The sequence below is a fragment of the Oratosquilla oratoria genome, chromosome 21 (genome assembly GCF_046742065.1).
Source record: "Oratosquilla oratoria isolate Oo_2021 chromosome 21, ASM4674206v1, whole genome shotgun sequence".
NCBI classification, from domain to species: Eukaryota; Metazoa; Arthropoda; class Malacostraca; order Stomatopoda; family Squillidae; genus Oratosquilla; species Oratosquilla oratoria.
This window is the reverse complement of record NC_134797.1, coordinates 29,273,969-29,298,968: the sequence shown is the minus strand read 5'-3', so window position 1 is coordinate 29,298,968 and position 25,000 is coordinate 29,273,969. Positions and strand designations below refer to the sequence as shown.

At 38.9% G+C, this 25,000-nt stretch overlaps 1 protein-coding gene across 1 annotated transcript in view; it reads left to right on the top strand.

Moving 5' to 3' along the window:
- The window catches only part of LOC143037040 (neuronal acetylcholine receptor subunit alpha-10-like), a gene marked incomplete at its 5' end in the record, with an annotated part of 237,979 nt that overhangs the window by 68,752 nt on the left and 144,227 nt on the right, over positions 1-25,000 (top strand). Inside the window, one exon of the mRNA XM_076205148.1 lies at positions 5,450-5,559. Within this exon, the coding sequence (XP_076061263.1) occupies positions 5,450-5,559 (110 nt within the window). The remainder of the gene's footprint in view (positions 1-5,449; positions 5,560-25,000) is intronic.

The window sequence follows — 25,000 nt, the reverse complement described above, 5'->3', positions numbered from 1 at the left end:
TTTTTTTTTTTTTTCTCGTGGAAGAGAACCATCGAAACCTGGGCATAATTGTTGAGTCAAACTTTAGAATGAAAAATCTTTATGTATTCCCAAGAAAAAAAATGAGTATTTTTACTACGTACTTTTCATACCAAAGAGAACAAAATTGTCGATCTTATTTAAGTCTCTTGTTCACAATAATGATTCCTCGTTAGATTAGGCAAATTCAGAGCACTGGAAAGTGTATTGAGGTGGTACTCGTCCATAATCAAAAAGTTAGAAACCCTAAAATATTGTTAAAGACGAAATACTGTGTATATTATTTTCAAAGGAGAAGAGAATGTTTTATCATGATATACCTTTGGAAGATTTTAGTGTTATACTCTTATGTCCCTAATCCATGCCCTAGGGTCTCGTGCGTGCATGAAGAAGAGGGCTATACCGACTCGATACCACTCTGAAAGTTTATATCGTCAAAATAGTTTTTCCTCAATTGGACCACATTTTTTTAAATAGTCTTCCTTAAAGAATTATAAACATTAGCTTGATAGCGGTAAAATATTTTTGATTGCTATTGAAACAATACCTATCAGGCTTGATGGATGAACCATCCATATATGGATCCAACCAATCAAATTCATTAATTTAGATATTCACAATAATCGATAACTCGCTGACCAGCTAGACACGGTTAGTCAAATTCAAGAATACAAAAATACAAGATAACTTATGTCAGGCATCTTTTTTACCTATTTGAATATCGCACTTAAGGTTTTTATTATAAAGCTTTTTGGTAACCCTGGTGAGTGCTTTCTATTATCACAAAATAGAATTTGTCCAGCATCGCTGGCAGTACTCATGAAAATCACAAATAGATTTTATTGACAAATCAGATCAATTTAACAAGAAATCTAGGCCAGGTGTCCTCAGATTGTGTTCTCATGTCTCCTATATTTATGTATTGCTGTTCTTGCAACTCTTTTAATCCTGAAGACCAACTGAACACTGAATTAAATCGTCAGTAACTCACTGACCGACACAAGATTTTGATTTGTGGTCACCACCACAAAGATCCATGTACAGCTGCACAGAAAACTATCGTTAGTAAATCACGCTAATCATTTTGACACAAAACAACGAAACTATTTGAGACAAGTTGAAGTCTCCATCGGAAATAAGATTATCATGTCATAGTGAATCCATATGAACTCCGGAACTATTATTCGATTCATATTCATTCAGAAGGAATTCGAACAATTCGAACCCCAGAAATACCAACCCTTCGGTATCATAAGGTTATGTTCATTAGCGAATGTTTCGACACCCCTACTAACGATAGTTTTCTGTGTAGCTGTACCTCAATTTAAGAACTACTGCCCTCGGTGAAGACGTCAGAAGAACGAGAGAAGGTTCTAGAGGTTATGAATCGAAGAGTAACGACGAGGCGTCAAAAAGTCTTGAAGGGAGAGGGAGACCAAGAGGGCTGGGAAATAATATCGATCTGAAGAAGGAGACCAAGAGGGCTGGGAAATAATATCGATCTGAAGGACTACCGCTACGGGTATTGGGAACCCAGGGATGGGAAGGCGGAAAAGGGAGGATGGGGAACGGATAAGGACCTGGGAATGGGAGAGAGTGTCAGGGGAGGGGAGGAGATGGTGTGAGGGATTTGTGCGAGTGTGGATTAGGCTCCTTCGAGCGTGGGAATGTCGATGCTGGGAAGGAAAGGAGGTTTGAAGATACTCAAAATTGGTTCAAATGTATTATGAGACCAAAAAATAATACACTGGAGAAGGAGGAAGGGGAAGGAATTAGAGAGTGGGAGTGGGAGTATGTGGGGAGTGGGGGGCTGAGGTGAAAAAAAAACTAAGTCTATCAAGCCAGGAAACCAAAATATCCAGACAGAGAATTTTGGTTCCAGAAAGGTGTTTAAAAAAAAATATTTTTGAGGAGATTCCTGAGAGAGACGATTCATCAAGAGAAGGATCCATCAAGTGTGGTATTAACAAGCTTAGGAGATAGAAATATCGAATCTAAGTACCTGTGGTGACTAGGAAGGATGAAGAGTTGAAAGGAATTCTTTTCTTTCCAATTTGAAAAATATACATACATACTCGTATATCCTTTTTAGCCAGATGAGCTACATGTCCCTTTCAAAAGAATAACTATGGAATGGACACACATACACACAAACACACACACACACACACACACACACACACACACACACACACACACACATACACACACACACACACACACACATACACACACACACACACACACACGCGCGCGCACACATGCGCACACACACACACACACACACACACACACACACACACACGCATACGCACACACACACACACACACACACACACACACACACACACGCGTACACACGCACACACTATATAGACATGTGCACGTGCGCATGCATTAAGGAATGGAGCAAAATGGAGGGGGAGGATCAGTAAGAGAACATATGAGGTATAAATTTTGACCTTGGAACTTAAAGCTTCCAAGGTTGATGGGTACCTCTCCTCCCTCCTCCTTCCTCTCTGTCTCCCATCTCTCACCCAAAACCCTCAAACCCATTCATTCCCGCCCCCATCCCTTCTTGATGTTTTCACCCACAATTATCATTCATTCGTCCTTGGCTTGAGGTACTCAGGAACCCTTCAGCTGCTTTCGAAAGAAAGAGAGAGAGAGAGAGAGAGAGAGAGAGAGAGAGAGAGAGAGAGAGAGAGAGAGAGAGAGAGGGGAGAGAGATAAAGATGCCGTTTTCATTTTGAGTGTTCATTTCTTCATGACGTACCCACGGTGTCTGAAACTCCGTTTCATATTGCCTACTTTCTGTTATTGTTTCATAGGGACGGCAGACTGATATCAGACGCAGAGAATTTTTGATAAAAGTGTGACATTATCAAATGTTTCCAAGTCGAGGACCGCTTGTTTGTGAAGTCATTCCGGCGGAATGGGACGGGGAAATCGACGCTCTAGCAGTCCTTCCTTCCACTGTCCAATAATTCATGATTATTATCATGCCGAAAAAACAAAAGACATTTTGCGTCCTTCATATTCACATAGAACCCACGAAAAAATATATATTTGCAGACGTTTACGTGTGTTTGTATGCGTGTGTGTGTGTTTGAGAGAGAGAGAGAGAGAGAGAGAGAGAGAGAGAGAGAGAGAGAGAGAGAGAGAGAGAGAGAGAGAGAGAGAGAGAGAGAGAGAGAGAGAAGGGGAAAGAATTGAGAGAAATAATGGAGAGAGGAGAAGAGCAGGAAGAGAGAGAGAGAGAAAGAGAGAGAGAGAAGGGGAAAGAATTGAGAGAAATAATGGAGAGAGGAGAGGAGCGGGAAGAGAGAGTGAGAGAGAAAGAGAAGGTGATAAAGGTAAAGAGGAAAGGAGGGAGGAATGAATCAAATAAAGAGGAAATTCAGTAAGAAAAGGAAAAGGACGCAGAGGACGGATAGATAGAGAGAAGGACGGATAGAAAGACAAACGGATGGATGGGAAGATAGGTGAACAAACAGACAGACAGACAAACAAACAGAAATGAGAGAAGGAGAGAGAGAGAGATGGAGAGAGAGGGAGAAATCAATAACACATTATAACGCTGGGCGGGCGCGCGTACATGTCTGCGTGTGGATTATATAATATTTTATATATATATAATATATATATATATATGTAATATATATATATATATATATATATCTATATATATGTGTGTGTGTGTTGGAGCTTTCTGTGTGGTGTGTGTGTGTATGTGTATGTGTGTATGTGTGTGTGTGTGCGTGCGTGTGTGTGTGTGTGTGTGTGTGTGTGTGTGTGTGTGTGTGTGTGTGTGAGTGTGCATTTATGTATTTATAATGGGTAGTTTAAACAGTAAATTCGCTTTCCAACACATTAGATTAAAAAAGACAATTTCTTACGTCGTAAAAAGACCTGATCGATCATATGTCGATAAAGGTCCAAAGGGTCAGCCTATTAAGTTGGACTAGTAATTGGTTGAATGATCAAAAACTGAGAGTTGTTTTAAATGGCAAAACTTCTGGATGGAAAAATGTTACAATTGGAGTTCCTGGGCCACTTCTGTGCATAGTACATATAAATGATATAGACTATGGACTAAAATCTACTGTTTCCAAATTTGCTGATGATACAAAACTGTATGGAATGGCAAATGATCACTTAAACCAATTAGATATTCAAGAAGATTTAGATAAATTACAGCAATGGTCACAAAAGTTCCTAACGAAATTTAACACAAGTAAATGCAAGGTAATGCACCTAAGTAAAAATAACAATAAATATAATTACAAGTTATTTGGAAATTCGTTAACATATGTTGATAGTGAAAAGGATCTCGCTGTATTTACCAGTAGCGATCTCAAATCATCCAAGCAGTATATTTCAGCCTCTGAGAAAGCAAATAAGATTCTAGGGTTGATTGCGCGCTCTTTTGACTTCAAAAGTCTATCACTCATTAACAAATTATATAAATCGTTAGTTCGTCCACATTTGGAATATGATGTTCAAGTATTGTCACCAAATCTCATTAAAAAAATTGTCCGATTGTAAAAATTACAACGGCGAGCCACAAAACTGATTCCATATATAAAAAATAAATTATATAATAATCGACTAAAACATATGAATCTCTTTTTCCCTAAAAAGCGTAGACTCAGAGGTGACTTGATACAGGTCTTTAAGATTCTAAAGGGAATTGACATCAAAAGTGACAAAATTTTCTCAATGAATGAGAATCAGACAAGAAACAATGGTCTCAAACTGTCTGGAAAATAGATTTAATTTGGAAGTGGGTAGAAACAACTTCGTCAACCGTGTACTTAATGAATGGGATAAACTTCCTGCAGAGGCAGTTCAATATAGTTCAGTTCGAAGCTTTAAGAATCATTTAAATAAACACCTAAGCAAGATGCTGTAATGACTATCATTTATTTTATATTATTTATTTGTTTTTGTTTTTTATTATTATTTGCTTGATTCTCATTTATTATTAGCTATATGTCAATTTATTATTATTTACTATTTACCTGTTTCTTTATTATTTAACTATACCTTTGCATTTCTTTATGTATGTCATTTATTATTCACATTATTATAGTTTTTATTTATTCATCTATTTATTTATCATTATTATGATTTTTTCACGTCCGACCTAGATATGGACCAAAAGGTCTCCTGTCGGCATGCTCCGCCTTTGTAATCCTTTGTAATTAAATTCTGCTACCACAGACATATCTGAATAAAATCACTTGACGGCAGCTACATTAAGTGTATGTATATATATATATATATACATATATATATATATATATATATAATATAGATAGGTAGGTAGATAGATATTTGGGAGAGGGTCATCGAAAACAAAACATATATTGACTGAGACCTTTTATGGCGCCCTTGTTAACGTCAGAAACGCCTTCTCTTACTTCAGGAGTGGATGGACGAACTGCTGCACTGGGACCCCGCAGACTATAACGGGCTTGAGACCATCCGGCTTCCCTGTGAGAGGATCTGGCTTCCAGACATCGTCCTTTACAACAAGTAAGTAACCTAAGAATCGTACAGTCGCAGCAAAGAGTCCTGTCTCGACTTCCAAACTCTGTGTTTTTCTTAAAGGGCCATTTACACGGTCAAACAGTTTGACAAACCCGGTTTGTCAGTCAATTGTTTGAAGTGATGTTTGACCATGGGAATGGGGGTATTTGGTCGTCACCAAATACCCTATTCACACGGTCAAACATCACTTCAAACACTTGTTTGACAAACCGGGTTTGTCAAACCGTTTGGCCGTCTAAATGCCCCTTAAGCTAGGACAAGACATTTGTTTTAGCCTTTTCGCTCCTGAGGTCGATGTTCATTCGTCCAAAATGGGTTAGGATTTCTTTGTCTCTAAATCCCGTTTTGAGATCTTGCATTCCTCTCCTCCTCATCCAATGTCTGATAAGAGGGACCCAAGATTCTGAAGCAGGATTCGAAAGTAAGCTGAACAGAAACCAACTCACCAACTCAAAGTTGTGTCTTTGGTTGAGACTTTCATCCAAAAATTGGTGCCAAAAGCGAGGATTGACTGATATTTAGTCATTATCAATCTTCTCTTCTATTGACAATAATCTAATTTTTCTAATTATGAGCTCTCAATCTTCGGGCGATGGTACGTGATGATCGGGGCAAGTTCACCAACTCAAAGTTATGTCCTTGGTTGAGACTTTCATCCAAAAATTGATGCCGAAAGCGAGGATTGACTGGTATTCAGTCCTTATTAATCTTCTTTTCTATTGACAATAATTTAGTTTTTCTAACTATGAGCTTTTAGTCTTCGGGCGATGGTACGTGATGATCGGTGCAAGAGATGGTGATCTCTGGAAGCTCTTGGGCCCACACGTCAAGCTGTGTATGCCTAATGGCAGCGTTGTGGTAGAAATAGGAAGTAACATGCCTTGGCAGGAACTTAAACAACTGAGTAGCCCTATTTAGGATCCGCTTTGCTCATCCTACATGGAGAAAGGTCTAGGAAAATGCGCTCAAAATATAGTCCCCCCTTAAACCCGACCTGTCAGGGGAATCTCTTCCAGCAAGGACTATATTTTGAGCACATTTTTCTAGACCTTTCTCCATGTGGGATGAGTAAAGCGGATCCTAAATAGGGCTACTCATAACGCGGCATGATATCACTCAAACAACAACAGGGGAAACAATAGCCGCCACAAAACCAAGATTCCTCTATTACACTTCCGTCCCGCCAAAGAACACTTTCCTTTGAGCTAAGTGACCCCACCCAAAAAACAAAATAATAATGATAATTATAATGAATTAATTAAAAAACATAAAGTGGCAACACTGGAGTGATTGATTACTCGCCTCATAAAGGGTAATAATTAATTCCTGCCATCGGGGTTATAAAGATACCCAAACACTACAGTCAGTCGCTAGAACCCCAATCCCATTTTAAGATATTGCGTTCTTTACTATACTCAGTCACCAACTTGACCCATGCCGAGACAAGGTAGACCATGACGTGGACTATCCAAGCTTCTTGGTTCTGGAATCTACCAACAACGAATCAATATCAAAGAAATGATCCACGAAAATATATGAAGATTCTGATGACAAATACGGACCCATCCGTGGCATGCGCCACCAAAGAAAAGACCTTAACGATTGAACTGGACTTAAATGCTCAGTATGGCAAAGCCAAAGCTTTGGTAACCCTGGCAGACACACGAATCAAAACAGTGCCACAGATTAATAAACATCAGTTTAAGAGTAGCATATATTCCATCTCTGTGATACCACACAGAAGAATAAGTACCGGAAACAAATGTACGTAAGACTAACGTTCTGGGATTTCTCTGCAGGTGGTTAAACCAAAACAGAATCTTAGGTTAAGTCATTGGGCTGAATAGAGAGAGAGGAGAGAGAGAGAGAGAGAGAGAGAGAGAGAGAGAGAGAGAGAGAGAGAGAGAGAGAGAGAGAGAGAGAGAGAGAGAGAGAGAGAGAGAGAGAGAGAAAGAGACTAACTGACTGGTTGTAAGAATCCGACTCCTCTGACGAAACGGAAAGTTCCATTAGAGACAAATAGATCATCCATCCCGATTTTACGGGAATGTGGAAGAACCGGTTTCACGAAAAAAGAGGAACCAATTTTACGAAAAAAAAAAGAAGAAAAAAAAAATGAGAATCTCCAACGCTAAGGAGATTGGATGATGGAGCCAAACCCAGGTAATATTGGATGGGACTGAAAACCTAGAAATTCCGAACGAGACGGACAAATACATCTAGAAAGGTGCAAAGCGAGTCTGAATCCACTTAGACTTGCCTTTGGGGGTTGAATGAAGCCGTCTAATATCATCGAGAATCGGACAGAACCTGTAAAATATTCCAGTTATTTTGAAAACGTTTCTTGAAATGGCCTTTATTCTTTTTTCTTTTCTTTTTTTCACTCAATTTCCCATTAGAAAGACAAAAAACTCCCGCTTGCATTTTTTAAATTACCACGTCCGAAATATACCCACATTAACATTCTCGCTATGCTGGCTTACAACGCCATATAACCCTTTTCCGAGCTCACGCCCACACTAGTTTAGCGTGGGTCGTGGGCTCAGCTCAAGCTCATTACGTCTAGAGCAGTGGTTCCCAAACCTTTTTTTTTTTTTAAGTTTTACAACTATACGTACGAAGTTAACATTAATCCTAATGCCTGGTACCGTAATGTTTTCTTGATTTTTTTTTTGTTACCTCTCCATTACCCCAGAAAATTGTTACCTCCCCCCCAGGGGGTAATTTACCCACAGTTTGGGAACCACTGGTCTAGAGTCTCTAGTAACTCGCTTTCCTCTTGTATTCTTTACATTATCACGTACAGAATATATCCACATTAACAATCTCACTATCCTGATGTAAAGGGAAAACAAGGACCTATGTCTTTTCGACCTATACATAAATATATATAAAACGAGGAACCAGAATATCTAGGTTAATCTAGGTACCCAAAATGTTTGCAGGGTGTGTATAATAATAGCAAACGAAAATAAATAAGTAGATAAAACAGATATAACACAAAATTAAATAATAATTATAGAGGACAATCATTGACAGCAACACGCCGTAGCAAAACAAATACAACTACTGACAGGTAGTAGAGGAATGATTAATCATCCCCTCCTCGAAATATAAGTCTTGATAAATAGTACCAAAAGAGGGGGATAAGAGCAATTGATAAACCTCAACTAGCGGTCAGTGAAGTACCGGAGCAATACAAATCGATGGTTGGTTTTGTGAGTAAAGATGGGGAGAGGTTAGAAAAGAAAAATTATTCAGAATGAATGAGAATGATTATTATGATTTTTTTTCGCATCTGACCTAGATATGGACCAAAAGGTCTCCTGTTGGCATGCTCCGCCTTTGTAATCCTTTGTAATAAAAAGGGAAGGTGGAAATTACGGACATTTAGCAAAGCGGAATGGAGAGTATGAGGTGGAAATTATGAAAGTCGAGAATAAAAATAAAAAAAGACGAAAGAAAAAAAAAATGGAGTGAAATAAGAGATACTTGATCAACTGTCAACCTGTACCCCCAGGTCTGAATAAAATCACCCGGCGAGAGCCATAATAAAGATACAGTTCTTGAAGTTTAACATAATGATCAAGTTATCAAGTTGTATGACATCAGAAACATATGGACGGAAGGGGAAGATGTTAAATTGGGTGGGAATGGAAGAATGAAGAGAGAAAAATGATTCAGAAGATAAAACAAGACAAAAAAACAAAGGAACGATTAGAAGAAAGAAGAGAGAGATAGACTAGAGCTAGTGAGAGATAGAGAAAGAAGGAAAAAAGAGTAAAGAGAGGAAAAATTAGAATGAATGACATAACGAAGGAAGAGACGGAGATATAGATAGAGATAGATAGATAGATAGAGATAGAGCGAACGAAAGACTGGGGAGAATTGTGAGAAAACAAATGACGTAAAATAAAACTAGAATTCTCTATTTGAGGTGGAAAGGGGGAGGAGACATTTTTATTTATTTATTTGTTTATTTATCTATTTATTTATTTTTACTTATTTTTCCAACATCGTTTTACTGCCGACGTGAAGTTCCGTCCCTACTATTCTACCTTGTATATTGTTCACTCTGTATCACGACCCCAAATCACGACAGAATTCGGTAAGATGACAGTGTCTGCAAACTTAGCAGACCTTGAGACCTCCCTTGAGCCACAACTCTCTGTACAATATTTCTTTTCGTAGAGGTTGTTCTAGTTAACGTCAGGCAATTTTATTCGGTAGAAAGCAAGAAATGTCACGGAAATTGGTCATTCTCTCCCAATAATGCACTTTCATGAAAATAACGTTTTTTGCATATTTCGTGCTGAAGCGGTTAGGTAATGTATGTATGTATGTATACATATGAATATATCCATGTATGTGTATGATTATGCATACATTATGTATATATGCATGTATGTGAATGATTATGCATATATTTGTGTGTGTATGTATGTACGTATGTATGTATGTATATATGTAAGTATGTATGTTTGTATGTATGTACATATCTATGTATCTATGTAGGTAGGAAGGTAGGTAGGTAGGTAGCTAGGTAGATAGATAGGTATGCATGCATGTATGCATGCATATATGTATGTATGCATATATGTATCCATGCATGTATGCATGCATATATGTATGTATGCATATAGGTATGCATGCATGTATGCATGCATATATGTATGTATGCATATATGTATGTATGAATGACAGAAATGCGAGTGTAATAAAAGGATATATGAATTAAGTTCAGGGAGAAAGAACGCAGAAGACAAAAGAGGAGAGATTAAGAATATTAGATAATTATTCAAAAAAATAAATGAGGTCAGGAAATTGGTATAGTTCCCCCAAGGTCGTCGTTTGTGGTGATAGAAGGAGAGGAAGGAGAGCAAGAAGAGAATAAAAGAGAGGAGGAGGAGCAGGTGGAAGAAGATAAATAAGAAAAGAAAGAAAAAGAGGACGAAAAGGAGAAAAAAAGAGGAAGAAAGTAAGAAAGAGAAGTGTGAAGAGAAGTAAAAAGAGTTAGAAGAGAAAGAAAAAGAGTAAGAAAAAGAAGAGGAGGAAGAGGAGAAATAAATGATTATCGTCCAATAACCAGCGCTTCCATAATTGGAAACAAGATCGCATCAAAGAGATGGTCGTACATCAACATTCTCTCTCTCTCTCTCTCTCTCTCTCTCTCTCTCTCTCTCTCTCTCTCTCTCTCTCTCTCTTTCTCTCTTTCTCTCTATCTCTCTCTCCATCTCTCTCTCTCTTTCTGTCTCTGTCTCTATCCATCCATCCATCCATTCACCCATCTATCTATCTATCCATCTATCTATCTATCTATCTATCTATCTATCTATCTATCTATCTCTCTCTCTCTCTCTCTCTCTCTCTCTCTCTCATTCTTTCTCTCTCTCTCTCTCTCTCTCTCTCTCTCTTTCTCTCTCTCTCTCTCTCTCTCTCTCTCTCTCTTTCTGTCTCTCTCTCTATCCAGCCATCTATCTATCCATCCATCTATCTATCTATCTATCCATCTATCTATCTATCTATCTATCTATCTATCTATCTATCTATCTATCTATCTATCTCTCTCTCTCTCTCTCTCTCTCTCTCTCTCTCTCTCATTCTTTCTCTCTCTCTCTCTCTCTCTCTCACTCTCTCTCTCTCTCTCTCTCTCTCTCTCTCTCTCTCTCTCTCTCTCTCTCTCTCTCTCTCTCTCTCTCTCTCTCTCTCTCTCTCTCTCTCACTCTCTCTCTCTCTCTCTCTCTCTCTCTCTCTCTCTCTCTCTCTCTCTCTCTCTCTCTCTCTCTCTCTCTCTCTCTCTCTCTCTCTTTTATAGTGAAGGTGAGTCTGCAATCGTAGAAATATGCTGCGTGGTTCTGGGCCGTAGGGGTGTCAAAAAATAACCAATACATTTTCTGTATAAAATTGATGTAGTCAGTACCCCATACGGCTAAGGGAAGAGGGAAAGGAAGCGGAGAGATGGAAAGAGGAAGTACTACGAAATAAATCATTGGAGAGAAAGTAGCAATAAATAAGAAACAAAATATCTAAAAAAGTGAGGAAGAAGGAAGAAAGGAAGAAAGTTAGGGAGGAAGTAAATGAGGGAGAGGAGAAGGAAAGTGGTAATTGAGAAATTAGGGAAGAGACAAATAGAAGAAAAGGAAAAAATACAAAATGGGTAAATAGAATAAAGGACAAAACTAATTAAGAAAAGGACGACAAAGGGAGAAAGGAGGGAGGAAGGAAAGGAGAGAAAGGAGGAGTAAGGAGGTAGTTAAGGGAGTACGGAGGGAGGGGGGGGAGGAAGGAAGGGGGGAGGAAGGGAGAAAGAGGAGGACTAAGGAGGTAAATAAGGGACGAGGAAGAAAGGGAGGAAAGTAGGAAGGTGAGGAAGGACGGAGGAAGGAAGGGATAGAGATGACGAATAAGAAGATTTATGAAGGAGGAGAGAGGAAGAAAGGGAGGAAGGAGGAAGGAAAGAAGGGAGGAAGGAAGGGAGAGAGAAAGGAGGACTATGGAGGTAAATGAGGGAGGAGAGAGAAAGGATGGGAGGAAGGAGGGAGGAAGGAAGGGAGAGAAAGGAGGACTGAGGAGATAAATGAAGGAGAAGAGAGGAAGGAAGGGAGGAAGGAAGGAAGGAAGGGAGGAAGGAAGGAAGGAAGGAATGGAGGAAGGAGGGAGGAAGGAAGGGAGAGAAAGGAGGACTGAGGTGGTAAATGAAGGAGAAGAGAGGAAGGAAGGGAGGAAGGAGGAGAGAGGAAGGAAGGGAGGAAGGAGGAGAGAGGAAGGAAGGGAGGGAGGAAGGAGAAAGGAAGGAAGGGAGGGAGGAAGGAGAAAGGAAGGAAGGGAGGGAGGAAGGAGAAAGGAAGGAAGGGAGGGAGGAAGGAGAAAGGAAGGAAGGGAGGGAGGAAGGTAGGAAGGAAAGGAGAAAGGAAGGAAGGAAAGGAGGAAGGAAGGGAGGAAGGAGGGTTGCCAGACGATAAAGCAATATTGACCAGGAGGGAACAAAGGGTCACAGAGTCATTCGAAACGGAGGACCACGAGCATAAACAAAAGATCATCAAGTTAGTGGCACTAAAGAAGATAAGAAGCTGGCTAAGGATTTACTAGAAGTAACATTAATAATAATAAAAGGATAATAATACCGGATAACCACGGCCCCAAGGTATATGGCAACGGTCCTCGGGATCAAGTGGGAGGGGGGGGATGTGTCAGGAAAAGAGAAATGAGAGGAACTCGGAGAGATAATTGGAGGAAAGAGAAAATGATTAATTAGTGAGGAAAGGAAGAAATGACGAAGAAAAGAAGATGATTTGAGGAAAGCAGATGATGAAAAGGAGAAGAAAGGAAGAAAAACTGGGAGATAAAGAAGACAATATAAGAAAAGAAGGGAATAAGGAAGAAAAAGAAAATGCGAAAGGAAAACAAAAAAGGAAAGAAGGGAATAGGAAAGAAAAAGAAAAATACGAAAGGAAAACAGAAATAAGAAAAAAAGAAGAAAGGAAAGGTAAATGTGATGGAAAAGAAAAGAGAAAAAAAAGAAAATAGAAATAAAAAAAAATAGAAAAGAAGAAAAAAGTAAATAGAAAATACGAAGAAAAAGAAAAAGAAAAAGACGATCACCATTAATAGCAACAACAAGAGGAAGGAGAAGTGAGAGTGGGTAGAGGAAGAAGAAGAAAAGAAGAAGAAGAAGAAAAGAAGAAGAAGGAGGAGGAGAAGGAGGAGAAAAAACTAAAGAGAAGAAATAGTGAAGGAGGAGGAGGAAAAGGAAAAGTAGAAGAGGAAAAGAAAAAAGAAAAGGGGAATAAGAAGAAGAAGAAGAGGCTGAGGAAAAGGAGGAAGAGGAAAAAGAGGAAGCGTAAGAAGAAATAACCTAAAACAAAGACAGAGACAAAAACAAAGAGTGACAAAGACAAAGAGAGAGACTAATACAAAGAGAGAGATAAAATTAAATAGAGATAAAGACAAAGAGAGACAAATACAAAGAGAGAGAGACAAAGATAAAGATGGAGACAAATTCAAAGAGACAGACAAATAGAGAGAGACAAATGCAAAGAGAAAGACAAAGAGAGATAAAGTGAGAGAAAAGTACAAATAAAGATAAAGACCAACAGAGAGAAATAGAAAGAAAGGGAAAAATACAAAGAGAGTGACAAAGAAAAAGAGAGACAAAGCCAAAAAGAGAGACAAAAAATAGACAGAGACAAGGAGAAAGGCAGACAGACAGACAGACAAACACAAAGACGAAAACAAAGAGACAAAAACGAAGAGAGAGAGATAAAGACAAGGAGACAGACAAAGACACAAACGAAGACGAAGACGCCACGATACGTATGTCCGTCGTTGTCGTCAGTTGGGTCGAAGAAAGAGGCCCTCGGAAAGAGAGAGAGAGAGAGAGAGGGAGAGAGAGAGAGAGAGAGAGAGAGAGAGAGAGAGAGAGAGAGAGAGGGAGAGAGAGAGAGAGAGAGAGAGAGAGAGAGAGAGAGAGAGAGAGAGAGGGAGGGAGGGAGTGAGGGGGGAGAGGGGGATGAGGCATGAAAGAAGAGCGTGGAAGAAAAAAAGAAGAAGAAGAAGAAGAAGAAATGAGGAGATGGAAGAGGGAGACGATAACATCTAAACTGATAAAGGACAGATTACCCAGGAGAAGAGAAATGGGAAAGCGAATTGTTGGACTCGGATGGACGGGACGGGTTGACGACAGAGGCCTTCCATGGCTACAAAGACCAAACAAGAAGGACAGGTGAAGGGAGGGAAGAAGGACGGATGGGCCAAAATAGGGAAGGAAGGAAGGAAGGAAAGAAGGAAGAAAGGGAGGGAGGAAGACATGAAGGAAAGGGAGGAAGGAAGGAACAGAGGAAGGGTGGAAGAAAGAAAGGAGGGAAGGAAGAAAGGAAGGAAGGAGGGAGAGAGGGAAGAAAGGAAGAAAGGGAGGAAGGAAGGAAGAAAGGGAGGAAGGAAGGAAGAAAGGGAGGAAAGAAGGAATGAAGAAAGGAGAGAAGAAAGGAGGAAAGGAAGGAAGGAAGAGAGAAAAGGGGGAAGGAGAGGAAGGAAGGAAGGAACTAAGGAAGGAAGGAAGAATGGAAGGAAAGAGGGAAAGAGGAGGGAGGAAGAGAGGGGAAGGAAGGAAAGAAGGAAGGAGGAAGGAAGAGGGAAAGAGGAGGGAGGAAGAGAGGGGAAGGAAGGAAGGAAGGAAGAATGGAAGGAAAGAGGGAAAGAGGAGGGAGGAAGAGAGGGGAAGGAAGGAAAGAAGGAAGGAGGAAGGAAGAGGGGGAGGTCGGAAGGGAGGAAGGAAGAAGGGGAGGTCTGTCAAAGGCGAGGTGGAAGAAAAGGAAAATCTAACAAGCTCATGACTCTGTTAATCGAAGGGGACTTCAGGAATGGTCGAGTTCTCTTGTCAGTTGAATTAAAATCGTCAAACGTCAAACAAAACAAAATATTTCAAGGGACAGACTTAACTCTTTTAGTCCTGGGTACTGCCTTCAGCTGAATAAAATCGTTTGGTATTATCAAGAACAAGATTTATTTTGACATCAACGCGTCGAAGACCAGAAGAAGGGAAGAAGGAGAGTAACGAAAAAGGTCCAGGACAAAGAACGAAAAATTTGTAAAATTTTCGAGAAGAATGAAGAGGAACGTAAGGAAGACAAAAATAAATTAATTAATTAATAAATAAATAGATAAATAAATAAATGAATAAATAAATAAATAAGAATATACAAAAGAAGAAAGAAATAGAAAAGATAAGATGAAACTATTTGTCATCTGTGAGACGAAGGGAAGGGACTAAAGTCCTTGTTAACTGTTTTCCTTTCAGCCTGAGAGCGTCTGTTCTAAGTGGCTGGAATAAAGTACATACATGTCACTTAATTAGTCCCCAACTGTTCCAAATAAAATGTCGAGACAATTACGTAACCCTTTATCATCAAAAACTCCATTAAGCTGAATAAGGTAAGCAGGAGGTAGCAAGTAAAAAATTTAATACAAAACTTCTTAAAGAGCCCAACATTCGTCATAAGAAATATGAGTAGGGTACACGCTTTGCTAACGCCATATTTACAAAGTTATATGACCCATTTGTTGTAGTAATATGAGAAGAGAGAAAGAGAGAGACGAGAGGTGAGAGGAAGAGGGATTGCTGAATAGGTACAAGTGGTGGTCAGGGAGGAGAGAGGAGATAGGAGGCAGGAGGAAGGAAATAGGAGTGTGGAGGGATTTGTATTACTTTGCCAATACGGAGGCTTCTATTCTTCCATCACACTAAAGATGTGTAGTCATAAAGGTGATAAAGGAGGGGCACAAGAACGGAAGGGTGGTACAAGTCACGTGTATTCAGCCATCTTTAGTGGAGAGGTCTGAATGAAAACTGGAGACGTAGGACAGCGTTAGAAAAATAGAAAGTAAGTACAAGATAGATCCAGAGGACATAAGGCAAACAAACATGGATACACATACATACCGTCACTCACACAACACACGTACACACATACACATACACACACGCACACACACATAAACACACACACACAAACAAACAAACAAACAAACAAACATATATCTTCAATAAGGTCACAGCATCACCCATCGATAGTCCTTTGTATGATCTCTGACCTTTCATCCTGGAGTTTAATAGCATCTAATCACGAATCCAGCACGTGATCCAAGACGATAGTGGATCTCACACACACAAAAATACACACAGACTGTACTCACGCTATGATAGTACAAACCATTATTACTCTTGAGCGATGGGATGGGGTATGTGTGTATATAAGGTCACAGCATTACCCATAAATCAAATTCGATGAGCTCACAGGTCGGGAAAGTAATAGCTGTTGGTCAAGAGCACGACACGTGATCCAAAATAATATTGAATCACATGCATGCACACACACACACACACACACACTTACACACACACACACACACACACACACACACACACACACACACACACACATACATACATACATACACACATACACACAAACACACACGCTCATACATGCATGGGCACATAAATACATATATATATACATTCATAATACATACATGCATGAATGCATATACACATAAATGTATGCATATTCATACACATATATATTCATATATATATGCATACATATGTAAATATATACACACATACATACATACATACATACATACATACATACATACATACATGCGTGTATAGTCATACAAATATACATAAATGTATGCATACTTATACAATATTTACTCGTACATATATACATACATACATATACACATAAGTATATATATACATAAATACATATATATATCCATAAGTACATACATAAATACATATGTATATACATATATATATATATAGAGAGAGAGAGAGAGAGAGAAAGAGAAAGAGAAAGAGAAAGAGAGAGAGAAAGAGAAAGAGAGAGAGGTGGGAAGGGAACATGGATAGATTAGATACAATAATATCAAACCGACACATAAACGTAAATGCAAAGAGAATATGAAGAGCCAACAGAGGATGAGACACCTGAGTATCAGAATTCAGAATTTAGAAATAAAATGCGGAAATAAGAACAACACATCATACGCAAAAGGGGGAATGGAAGAAGGTGGAATAAGAAACGAAGAAGAAATTGACAGGGAAATAAAAGAAAATGTCCTTAGGAAAATGGACAGACGCAATAGCAAGGAAATGCAGGGAGGCCAGCTATAGGCTGGACACGCACACACACACACACACACACACACACACACACACACACACACACACACACACACACACACACACACACACACACACACACACTCATGGCGCTGTGGTTAGAGCTCTGGCCTGCCACTACGGAGGTCCGGGTTCGACTCTCGCCCGGGGCTGAAATAATATCAGTATCGCAGCGCTGAGGGGTGTTACTCCGACTCTCGTGGGCGGGGAGTTGGGGGTGTGTGTGTGTGCAAGGTCATAGCATTACCCATAGATCGGACCTACGAGCTCTGAGCTCTCTTCCAGGAGGGAAATAGCTGTCGATCACGAGTCCAACACGTGATCCAAAGACCAAGTGAATACACACACACACACACACACACACACACACACACACATATATATATATATATATATATATGTATGTATATATATATATATATATATATATATGTATATATATATATACACATATATACATACACACACATATGGTGTTATGCACATACTCAACCAGAGTATGACGATGTCATTATTTATGCAGGAGGACTAAGATTCGAATCTTCAAGTCATTTGTGCTCCCTATCTTGCTGTACGGCTATGAGACATGGACACTGAATGCTGACCTGAAGAGGCGTCTCGATGTCTTTGGTACTAAGCGCCTTCGGAGAATCATGGAGTATCGCTGGAATGACTTCGTATCATCCCAGAGACTGTACTGTGAGACTCAGTCTAGACCAGTGGTTCCTAACCTGTGGTACCTCGGGTACACCCAAGGGGTACGATACCTTGAACCCCTGGGGGCGGTACGAGACATGATAGCCAGTGCATTGGTACTATATATTTACAATGAGAGAGCAAAGTAAGGTTTGTATCACTAATCCTTTTCATATGTTTGCATTGTATTTGTATTGGATGGGGATACAAGAAAAAATTCTGATATATGAAAGGGTACAGGGACTAAAAAAGGTTAAGAACAACTAGTCTAGACCATTTACCAGCATAGTTCCTGAACGTCATCTGCAGCTATACGGTCATGTGGCCTCACGTTTCCCTGATGTAGATCCTACTCACAGGGTTCCTGTCTCCACAAGAGACAATTTTTAACGGAGTTCATATGTTTTCAACGTGAACGACGAGCATGTTCAATCACAGGCAAGTTCATGACGGACTTACTTGATGATAACTGTGAAGTAACCCGTGTGGTCAGATTTTTAAAGCTTATCAAGTTTTATCACCTATTATAACTTACTGTAATTTTCAATTTTATTATTATTATCTTTTTAATGAAATCACTGAACTTTTAACTTTCATCCGCCTTTTAGCTTTCATAGTGCTAGCCCTTGATGCTCCAATGCTTGGCTTTTGAGCCTGAAACTCATAAACCAACCAATCTACAAGAGGCAACCCTCGATGGAGGAGGAGACGAAGGGGACGTGTACAGAATCCATGTCTGGGGCGAGTGGATCGAATCTGTGAAGAGTTGTTTGGAGTGGGATTGAAGGGTGTCTACATGTGAGCTTGTTCAGAGAGACCGTTGGGACTGTCCCCGGCGTATGCCCCCAATTGATGATGATCCATCTATTCCATTCTCTGTCTTCCCTTCAAGCTCACTCCATCCACCTTTGTCTTCCCCCAATTGATGATGATCCATCTATCCATTCTCGGTCTTCCCTTCAAGCTCACTCATCCACCTTTGTCTTCCCCCAATTGATGATGATCCATCTATCCCATTCTCGGTCTTCCCTTCAAGCTCACTCCATCCACCTTTGTCTTCCCCCAATTGATGATGATCCATCTATCCATTCTCGGTCTTCCCTTCAAGCTCACTCCATCCACCTTTGTCTTCCACACCCTTTTTGGCTAGTCTTTCTTCATTCATTCTTTCTATAGATTACTTTACCTTACCGAGGTGCCGTATCGACTTGGACGTTGGCCACTGTGGAGCTCTATTCCTGTCTGCACAGGGATCTTCTTAATAAGATGACATTTGTTACTTCTTCTCCTGCAGATGTCCTTTCTATAGATATATCCTGAAAACATCCTTCACAGTACTCCAATCAGCCAGCTCTCCTTCCTCCACTTCCGCTCTTCCTCCCACCTCTTCATATCTCATTCGGTCCATCCGCGTTGCCCCCACCATACTTTTTAAACACTTCATCTTATACACATTTAAACTTCTTCTGCCCCCCGTAATTTCTAGGTCTCTGCCCTTCGCACAGACAAATATGTACAGGAAGAGAGAGAGAGAAAGAGAGAGAGAGAGAGAGAGAGAGAGAGAGAGAGAGAGAGAGAGAGAGAGAGAGAGAGAGAGAGAGAGAGAGAGAGAGAGGGTAGGGAAGCCTGACAAATGGGAGAAATGAAGAAGTAAGAAATTATTAGAGGAAATTACAAACCAATAAAAATAACCATAAAAGAAATAATAAAGAAAATAAATTTGGGACAAGAAAGAACAAAAAGAGAAGATGAAGAAGATGAAAAAAATGATGAAGAACAAAGAGTAAGAGAACAAAGAGTAGGAAGTCGAAAAAGAGCATGTGGAGGAGAGGATAATGAGGAGGAAGAAGAGAATGAGTAGAGGAAGAAAAAGAGTCGAAAGGGAGAAAAAAACAATAAGGAGGAGACGGAAAATGGGAAGGGGAAGAGAAGGAAGGAAGAAGAAAAGAAATAGAAAGAGAAAGAATTGGAAATAAAGGAGACGGAAATAAAACGAAAGAAATAGAGATGAGGAATATGGAGTGGAAGAATGGGCTGAGAAGAGGGAAGATGAGGAGGAGGAAGGGGAGGAAGAGAGTAGGAGAGGGAGAAGAAGATTAGATAAGGCGAGCTTGGGAGGAGAAAGATCACCGCTTTGTGAATGGACGGAAGGTAGGCAAGAAAAAGGTTTTCATTTAAGAAAAAGGGAAGACACATGCTTATACACACACGCGCGCACACACACACACACACATACACACACACACACACACACACACACACACACACACACACACACACACACACACACACACACACACACACACACACACACACACACACACACACACATACATACATACACGCACACACACACACACACACACACACACACACACACACACACACACACACACACACACACACACACACACACACACACACACACACATACATACACGCACACACACACACATACACACACACATACACACACACACACACACACACACACACACACACACACACACACACACACACACACACACACACACACACACACACACACACGACTCGATGGCGCAGTGGTAGAGTTCCCAGCCGCACTACGGCGGTTCGGGTTCGAATTCCGCCCAGGGCTGAAATAATTTCAACATCGTTGCGCTGCGAGTCGTGACTCCAACCCTCGTGGGCGGGGATTTTGGGTGTGTGTGTGTGTGTGTGCGTGTAAGGGCAAAGCATTACCCTTAGATCGGTCACATATGAGCTCTAAGCTCTCTTCCGGGAGGGAAATAGCTGTCGATCTTGAGTCCAGCACGTGGTCCAAGAGCACACACGCAAACACGCGCACATAGAGAGAGAGAGAGAGAGAGAGAGAGAGAGAGAGAGAGAGAGAGAGAGAGAGGAGACTGAGTGAGAACGAGTTCCGAATATTCATCTGAGCAAGGCGGAGAGAGAAGGATTTACTCCTGTGATGAAATGAAACTGTAAGGAAAAGAGAAAAGACAAGAAGGAGAAAAGAGAATTAACTATAATGAAAGTTATGATGATGTGAAGATGAAGAAGGAGGAGGAAGAAGAAGAAGAGGGAGGAAGAGGAGGAGGTCTTGGAATTAGGATAAGTAAGATGATTATGAAGACTAGGAGGAGAAAATGGAGAGGGGTCAGGAGAAAAGATAGAACTCGAGGGCCGAGGCGAAAGAGAGGGAGGAGGAGGAGGAGGAGGTAGAGGAGGAGGGGAAGAAGGGCGATGATGAGGAAGGAGGAAGGAGAAGGATATGTACGAGAAATTGTTTTCTCTTGTTGTTGTTTTTTCATTTTCTTAATGCTTGTTCAAGTCAAGTTTCTTTTTCTTTCAACTTCGTCTATCTGTGAGTTTTGGTGTCATCGTCACCAGTGAGTCCTTTGAAATGATTTCTGTTTTGAACCTAATATCGATCACCCACCCTCTCCCATAGATGAATAAATAAATAAATAGATAAATAAATAAATGAATAGGTAATCCTCGTTGAAGTCTACACTTTTCTTTTGTCATCATAATTAGGATTGACTTTCAAGAAGTGTTTAGTGTTTATTTATTTATTTTATTTTATTTTTAATTTTTTTTTGCACTTTGCATTTTCCTTTGCACCTTTATTGATGTGTGCCTTTTCTTCTTCTTTTTCTTTTTCTTCTTCGTTTTCTATCTCATTTTCTCTTTCCTTTTTTTTCATTTTTTCTTCATTTTCTTTTCTTTTCAATATTCGAATATTTTCCCTTTTCTTATTTGAATTTTTGAAATTATTCCGTTTTCATAAAATATCTGTCATCTAAAAAATCTGAGGTGTGAATTGTGTGCCATCCATTTTTATCCATTTCCTAATTGATGTTGGCGAATTTATCATATTCCTTTAAGCTTTCCATAACAGTCTGAGGTAGTTTGTCGATTTTTCAGTATATACAAAGGCGTCCAGGAGGTGCCAAGATAGGAGGGAGGGAGGAGGGTGGAGGGGAGTGGAATATATGGGAAATGAAATGGGTGGGAGTGATTTCTATGCATTTTTCTTTTTGGCTACCCCCGTGTAAAGGGGAAAAAGCCGTTGGTATATGTATGTATGTATACAAAGGTGGATGTGGACATTTTCTTTCAGTATTTATGGATGTTGATGCAAATTCTTATCACCAAGAGTTTTATTTACAAATTAATTTCTAAAACACTAAGGGATGTGGAAGAAATATATAATTAGTATATCAAAAAATAAAGGAGCCAATAATATCATAATGTATTAAGAACGGGGAATCAGCTCTTAGTCAGTCCCCCAACCTGTTTTCTCCCCCCAAAAAATATAATCTATACTTTATAATTCTATGTATGAAGATATGCAATTAGTTTCAGTAGAAATATAAGTGAATAATGTATTTCAATACAAATCCAAATAAAGAATGAATTTCAACGCTCAAACATCATAATTGGCAAATTATGTTTCACAAACAGGCTCATAGGATCTTTCGGTAGACGAATCGATTTGTTTTAAAGATATGCAGTTAAAACAGTTTCAGTAGAAATATAAGTAAATAATGTATTTCAATACAAATACAAATAAAGAATGAATTTCAACGTTCAAATATCATAATTGGCAAATTATGTTTCACAAACAGACTTATAGGATTTTTCAGGAGATGAATCGATTTGTTTTGTATGTTATTTCAGTTTCGTATTTGTATTTCAATAAATTTTTTTCACATAATTTTATTTTCACAAACAGACTTCAATAGAAATATAAGTAAATAATGTATTTCAATACAAATACAAATAAAGAATGAATTTCAACGTTCAAACATCATAATTGGCAAATTATGTTTCACAAACAGACTTATAGGATTTTTCAGGAGATGAATCGATTTGTTTTGAAAATATGCAATTAAAACAGTTTCAATAGAAATATAAGTAAATAGTGTATTTCAATACAGATCCAAATAGAGAATGGATTTCAACGTTCAGACATCATAATTGGCAAATTATGTTTCACAAACAGACTTATAGGATCTTTCAGGAGATGAATCGATTTGTTTTGAAAATATGAAATTAAAACAGTTAAAAGTAGAAATATAAGTGAATAATGTATTTCAATACAAACCCAAATAGAGAATGAATTTCAACGTTCAGACATCATAATTGGCAAATTATGTTTCACAAACAGACTTATAGGATCTTTCAGGAGATGAATCGATTTGTTTTGAAAATATGCAATTAGAACAGTTTCAATAGAAATATAAGTAAATAGTGTATTTCAATACAGATCCAAATAGAGAATGAATTTCAACGTTCAGACATCATAATTGGCAAATTATGTTTCACAAACAGACTCATAGGATCTTTCGGTAGACAAATCGATTTGTTTTAAAGATATGAAATTAAAACAGTTTCAGTGGAAATATAAGTAAATAATGTATTTCAATACAGATCCAAATAGAGAATGAATTTCAACGTTCAGACATCATAATTGGCAAATTATGTTTCACAAACAGACTTATAGGATCTTTCGGGAGACGAATCGATTTGTTTTTCATTAAAACGTTCATTACCTGTACTGGTTGAAGGGGAGGCAGAGAAAGTTCTTGACAGCCCAATAAAGCAAAAGAGAGTTTCACAAATGTCACGCCGCCAAGCCGAATGGTCTTCACGAGACACTAAATTTTTGCATTTCTGATACTCTTCTATTGCTGCAGAAGCTTCTTCAGACAATTCTGATTCTGAATCTTCGTCACTGCTGGAAGCGAATAATGTATTTATTTGCTCAGCAGTCCTTCTAGTACCTTGTGTACAGTTTATATCTGCAGCTTCTTTTTCTGATTTTTTTCTCTTTCTTCTCATTTATTCTTAGAGCAAACTATTCAAAGGATTACAAAGGCGGAGCATGCCGACAGGAGACCTTTTGGTCCATATCTAGGTCGGATGCGAAAAAAAAGGTCGACTATTCATTACACAGTTGTTCCGAATTGGTCTTAATCATCTGTGATTCAAGAAACTTGTATTTTCAGCTTGGATCTAGAAAGGTTACTTTTACGTAACCATGATTGGTTTGAAGTGAGTCAGATGTGTTGCTGATTTCAGCAATGCTTTTTCTCTCATTACTGTAACTCGTTGACTGTTGGTAACATTTGTTTAGTATTATTTTGAGTTTCACAACCAGAGGTATCACGCCTAACAAACAAGAATCTACCGAACTTGATTACCGAATCTTGGTCTAAAGCGGCCCATACACGATCAATTATATTGCGCAATTTCATTGTCAATTCAGAGTATTGACAATAGAATTGCGCAATATAATTGATCGTGTATGGGCCGCTTTAAGGCAAACAATACAAGTAATCAAGATTATTACTAGATGCGCTTAGTTAAACCTACTCGTCTATTTAAGTATGTGGAGACTGCTGTTCCGAGTTGGAATTTTTTTCACGTAAAATTAACCTTGATTGTATTTCAGTTTATCTTGAGCCATAGCATAATGCCCGATATGGGTAACAACCAACCTTCGCATACTTGATATATCAGATAAACATCTTAAGCGCCGATCATATACCATCACCTGACTCTGACGTGCAACAAAATTCAGCATTTTACACTTCCTACAAAAACAAGATTTACTTTTCTCTCGGCTTACAGTACACAAGGTCTGCCGAAATGATTATAATTTATTTTGTATTATTTGTTTTTGTTTTGTTATCATTTGTCTGTCTGATTTTCATTTATTACTAGTTATATGTCAGTTTATTATTATTTACTATTTACCTGTTGGTTTCTTATTTAACTATACCTATGCATTTATTTATGTATTTTATTTGTTATTTACATTATTATAGTTTTTATTTGTTATTTTATTATTATGATTTTTTCGCATCCGACCTAGATATGGACCAAAAGGTCTCCTGTCGGCATCATCTGCCTTTGTCTGCCTTTGTAAATATTCACCTGAATTGTTTTGAACACTTTACTACGATATTCGACAGTACAGCGATGTATAAATCTTAAAGCCCTCGATATTCGAGATGGCTTGAAGTTTGGGTCTTGTTCCTCCCA